Source organism: Monopterus albus, unplaced genomic scaffold (assembly GCF_001952655.1).
Source record: "Monopterus albus unplaced genomic scaffold, M_albus_1.0 scaffold39.1, whole genome shotgun sequence".
NCBI lineage: Eukaryota > Metazoa > Chordata > Actinopteri > Synbranchiformes > Synbranchidae > Monopterus > Monopterus albus.
In genome coordinates, this window is record NW_018127919.1 from 2,936,387 (window position 1) to 2,942,502 (window position 6,116).

General features: G+C 38.7%; 1 protein-coding gene across 1 annotated transcript in view; it reads right to left on the minus strand.

The window, feature by feature from the left end:
• Positions 1-276: 276 nt before the first annotated feature.
• zc3h12b (zinc finger CCCH-type containing 12B) overlaps positions 277-6,116 on the minus strand; it is a 7,680-nt gene continuing 1,840 nt past the window's right edge. Inside the window, exons 6-7 of the mRNA XM_020598874.1 lie at positions 5,835-5,941; positions 277-5,732 (exon numbers count right to left, since the gene is read on the minus strand). Of these exons, the coding sequence (XP_020454530.1) occupies positions 4,306-5,732; positions 5,835-5,941 (1,534 nt within the window). The 3' untranslated portion in view covers positions 277-4,305. The remainder of the gene's footprint in view (positions 5,733-5,834; positions 5,942-6,116) is intronic.

Genomic DNA, 6,116 nt, shown 5'->3' on the forward strand with positions numbered 1-6,116 from the left:
TCACTGCACCGGTTTCTGTATTACGAAACACAATAATTTTTAAAAATGTTGCCCCTGTTAGGGTGAAAGGTGTAAACCCCCAGAGCCTTTGAACGGCCACAGCTTTTTAGTGTGAAGTAAGCAAGAGTCAACTGCACATACACAAGATTTCTGAAAATTCTTAACAAATATCAGGGTCTGGTGTTTCATAATGCAGAAGCATGTCAACCGGTGCAGTGGTGTGTTTTGAATCATTTTTTTGAACAACAATGGAGGTCTGTGGCATAGATGAATAAACTAATCCAGGACTGACAGACTGACAAACGTTAACAGTGACTGTGTTTACATTCACTTAAGTAACCTGGTTACTTAACTGCATGTAAACGCAGTCGGTGAGGGGCTTTAGGCTCTGTATGGACAGTGTTGAAAATGCTGTTAATATAGAAAATGACCGAACTTATCCTTTAAGCCTCGATTCATTGTTAAAATTTAAAGGTCCTGTGAGGATTGCTGACTCAGCAACTGCCAGGCAATCTTCTCTAAGCAGTTTTTTTTTTTTTAAACACCCACTTTTGTCTTCGACTATACAGAAACTCCCTTATGGACACCAACGTTACTTCATCTGGCTAAAGCTGCATCATGTAAAGCCACCCTATTAGCCCAGTTTTCTAGATCTCAAGGTGCATAACAAGGATATACACAAAAAGGTACAAAGTTTTGCAATGCCATCTCCACATTTCAACTGTACATAATTAACATTAAGGTACTACATGTTACATGTAGGATTTTTTTTACAAAATACATCACTACTAGATCAGAGTAGACGCTTGCCAGTAACCACTGGTTTTTGGCAGGAAATGAGAAAAATTTAGAAAACTGAAAGCATCCTGAGAGCAATGTGCTGCAAGGCACAGCCAAACCCTTCAATGATCCTTGGAGACTGGCTGCATGTATGCATACTGTACATCTGCATTTGAGCAATTCAGCCTCCCAAAAAAATCCATACAAGTCCATCTTCAACATGCTTTCTAGCATTCACTTCATTTTTTATACATTTACTGAAACATAATACTCTACATGATAGCACAAAATGAGTGAAATATTTAACTCACTCTCATGCCCAACTGTCACAGCCAGATTCTTATAATTCTATCTGGCAAATGTAACATCAGGTAAATATTCAGTCTTTTGCAGAACATTTACTGTGCAAACATTTACTGTAAACTGTGATGGTAACCCCTGTTTCCATCTGTAATAGTACATCTTTACAGCTTGTCCCTCCTTAAGTCAGATCACAGCCCAGTGACCTTAAAATTCGCAGTTCTGCTGTTTACATGCACATAAGAAAGCTGTTCACTTTAAGAAATCAGGTTACTTCATCTAAAAGACGTGAAATTGCACAACTCATTTCAGTGCACTGCAAAAGTCAATAGTCTCCTCAGTCTGAAACATGGTTGATAAAATTCTAGTGTATCCAATATAAGAAACCTGTTAATAGGCCACTGCTACACTGCTATTTTAATTGAAGCATTTAGAAGGTTAAGACAACAGGCTCCATCATATGACAGCATGTTTTAATGTGTGAAGATTGTCCAGCACAGACTGGACTTTCAGGTTGATTTATTGAGATGCAATGATGTGTAAGCAAGTAAACTTTCCTTTCATTACTGCCGCAGTGATGACACCTTCCCTGCCCTGGGTCTCTGTCACCTTAGCACAAGTTAAAAAAACAACCAACCCTTTAAAAGTGTATAACTGACCAAATGCCACCAGAAACCTATAACCAAGTTTGTCCTAACGCTTTAAACTGATAAAAAGTACTTGTTTTCTTAATTATGTGTCAGGAATTAGACAGCTGGAACGTATACTTATTAAGTGCTTGTAAATATTGTCTTTGAATCAAAATTAACCTGCTCCTCTGACAGCATGAAGGAGTCCATTAGAGCTACTGTTTGAAACAAATATACCTTGAATTCACACCACATATATAAATAGAGGAATCCTATATGTAGCTTCCAATAAATTCAAAAAGGTAACTATACAGTACGCCATATGAAATTATCCAAACAGATGTTAGTTTATACTTTAATCCAATCAATCCAGTGAATTAAAATGCAATATGTGGAATACTGACACTATAGAAATCTTATCTTTTTTGGCATTATTAAGCAGCTTATAAATGACTTGGAAATAATGGCTTTTGTGTGATTATATGTACATAAACATGTGCACATGTATACAAGTCAAATCTCTTTTTGGCTTGCTCTGTGCACTGTCAAATTCTACCAAAATAGTAGCTTTGTTAAGTGAGGCTGAGAAAATATATCTCTTTAGATAATGAGATAGTGCTTTACATTTGAAAGTATAGGAGGCTTCAATGACTGAGACTTTCACTGAAACCAATCAGACAATGACTAAAACGTGAGGTCATTCAGATATAAGGCCATTAAATGTCATAGCTGTGAGGTATGTACCTACCTCCCTCTTACTTCTCTTCAAAATAAAAGCACAAAAAAGACAATAATTATTTACAGCAGAGGCAGGCCTAAGCAAGGTTATTTATAGTTCTACTGGACAAGAAACACTATAGATGCCTTTCATAACACATTCACAGGCCCTGAACAAGATCTTTAAAAAATTGCATGGTGTACAAATGATGATGTACTCCGTCAAATTTAATATGGCAAATGTGGGAGAGTTGCTGAGTTATTACTTCTTATCCTGACTGTGTTACCATGTAACTAAGCTGTTTATTGATAGACTTAGTTCACACACTGACTCACATAAGAATTAGGTTTAGTATTACACTAGCTAGCTACATGAGTAAGGATTACATTAGGGCACCAGCTAGATTTAAATTAGGCTGGTTAACCAGCTGGCCATCATCTTTATGGAATCCCAAATTAATCAATATTAAATATGCAATACATACTGTATATTGTTAAATAAATAAACATCTGGATGTAAATAAACTGTGCATAATATATAAATAGAACAAAAATGTCTTAAATAATTCAAGAAAGGAATAAGAAATATTGGTTCGCATGAGTTGAGGTACATGACAGGTGTGTCCAGGGCCATCTCACCTTTCAGCTAAACTGAAGCTAGCAAAATTAGTTACATAGCTCCTGTTAGCTACAACAACAACACTATAGTTACCAAATTGAAGACTGCTGCTAACAAAGTTAAAAAAAAAAAGACTAAAAAAATCTCATTAGTTTTAAGGGGTTTCTTAACAAGACTTATAATGTTACTGCTCTAATTTCCAAGGACATCTTTAGAACCAAAACAGCACTCAGGTAACCCTTAACTAGCTAACGTTAGCAGCTGCCATTAACAATGTCTCTTCAAAAAACCTAGCTCATAACCCCAACCAGCTAGGTCGGTAACGTCTGCAGCCGGTTGCCTCAATAAATAATGAGAAATAATAGTTTCTAGGTCACTGTGCCATCTACTTAGAGCAACAGCCTAATGGTTGATTCATAATGACTCTGACACTACTGCTTTTACTGGCAAGCTAAGTGGCCAGGCACAGTAGCAGCTAATGAGCATGTTGGTTTAGGAGACAGGAGACATGCACGGAGCTGGAAGGTGAGTATAGTGACTTACACCACTGTCATAAAAATTGATAGAATTAAATAAAAAGTAACATTATCAGATTTAACGTTATGAAATACAATTTCTTAAAGTAAAAGTGTAATTAAGAAGAATACTTATAAAAACAAAACTGACAAAGCAAATACTAAAAAAAAAGTCAATTGTGACATGAAAATGAATCCTAAAAAATATATTCATATGACTATTTCTCAAAATGATTCAGTTATTCAATATTGAGCACTTTGGGTCTGAAAATATAATTTTTATAATAACATGATGTAATTAATTAAAAATCAACTGATCTCCTGCCAGATGTTAGCAGATAATTCTGTAGGTGTGTATTATCTAGAATTAACCATGATTTTAAACTAAGGTTCAGCTGATCATGGTTTTGGTGCAAACCTGCAGTGCAGCTGCTGCTCAGGTTGTATGAATGTGTTATGAACCAGATATCTAATAAGATGTTACATTATATAAACTGCATCACACTTCATTTAAAAACATAGGTTTCATATGTTAAACATCTTAGTTTGTCTTTAATGTATTAAACTTTCTCTATGCTGATTACTTCTGTCAACTCGTATGCAAAATGTGATTTCCCACCAGAGACATTTAAAAAAAATACTATCTCCTGAGGGCAGATGTTGCACATGCAGCAACACTGAATCAAAATTCAATCAAAAAAATCAATCAAAATTCTTCTTTTGGATGCTTCATATCATTAACTGCTCAGTGGCATGACCTCAATTTTGTAACAATGACAGCGGCCAGCTGCTGTGGATCTGTCAAATGAGGGTTCTTCTCCATTACTGAGTGGACTACATAAGCAGGAAAGATGTTACAAAGGTTCCGATATGTTTGGTACTGGTGGTCTGGGATGACATACCGCTCTTGGTGTTCAGCTGCAGATGGCATCTCCCATGGCGAGTTCCAGATTTGTTCCATTTTGTCGGGCATGCTGCGAACCATCACCCGCTCACAACACGGCATCAGGCTGTTACTCAGTGGATATGAATGATATCCGTAGGACTCATTACCACAAGGCAAAGGGTCCCAGCTTGCATGCTGCTCACGGCACAGTGGAGGTCGCCTCTGTCGCATTGGGTTACTGTCATATAGCCTTGAATCTGATATGCTGTCCATACGAGTCATACCAAGAGACCGTGTAGGCTGTGAGGACAAAGGCGGGAGGATATTCTGAGTTAGGGGATAGTCTCCAGGGCAGCTGGACCTGGCTGACACTGCAGCATGCTGGATATGTGGTGCTAGATGAGATCCAGACTGCTTACGGGGGCCCTGCTTGGGCTCCTCTGGTCCGTAACTCTGTACCCTAGTCAGTGCTTCATGGCGAAACCCATGGGAGAAAGTCTGCATCCTGCCCTGTGCAGGAGACTGCTGCTGGCCCTTCATACTCTCCTCTAAGCTACTGTCCACAGAACTTGGGTACAGGTCCCCATAAGAAGAGAATGAGTCACTGTTAGAATGGCTGAGGCAGGATTCAGGGCAGTGGCTGGGATTTCTCTGATACACACCATGCTCGTGTTCCATGCTACAGAAACTGTCAACATTATGCATGCTGCTCATGCTCATGTTTGAAAAATCGCTGTGCAGTGAATAATATCCATGGTCGCTAACTGAGTCATACTTTGGGAACTGTTCACCATACGTAACAGAGGCGCCATGACTATTAGTAACTAAAATAGGAGGGTACTGTACACTAGACATGTGCTCCAGAGAACTGTGTGCGAACTGCAGAGAACCTGGCACTGGGCTGCTGGCTGATCGTGTGTTCAAGGCCCCAGCTGCATGGCTCTTGGCAGGCTGCATGGTGGGCACACTGAGAGCAGACACAAGGGAAGGCACTGAATTCGTCTCAGACTTCCTAACAGTGGACAGTGCCTCTGGAGGTTCACAGGCCACCGAACAAATACTGGGATCAGACTGACGTTTGGGTGCCACACGTTTGACCTCAGAGCTGCTGTCCCCCTTTGAAGTTGCTGGACCAGTACCGCATTTGACTAAAGCCCCCTCACTCATTGTCTTTACCGCAGACAATTTGGCAAAGGCCCGTAGTTCATCAGCCACTGACCGCTGTGGCTGGTTGACACGCTCTGGATGATAATACTTGCACTTATGTCCATATGTGCACTTTTTCCCTTGTTTAGAGAAAGAGTAGAAGGAAATTAAACAATTAAATTATAATGATAAAATTCTGCATTTTTCAGATATTGCCTTGAAAAGTTACTTGGAAAACTTACCATAAGGGCAGGGTTGTTTTTTGTGCTCTGGAACAACAGGGCGCTTGCGGAGAAAATTTTCTAAGCTTGGACCGTGTCTTCCCAATGGATCATCGGGTGGCATAAACCTATTCAAAATAGTCATTGAATTTTTCTTTTCATTATTAAATGCAGGTTATAATCTTTTTACTCAACTAATTAATATTACTAGGCAACTTTATATAAAACTGGTAAATTTATAAACAAATTAAAAAAAAACAACTATATCTTGGCTTTACTACATGGCATAAGAATGCATCATTG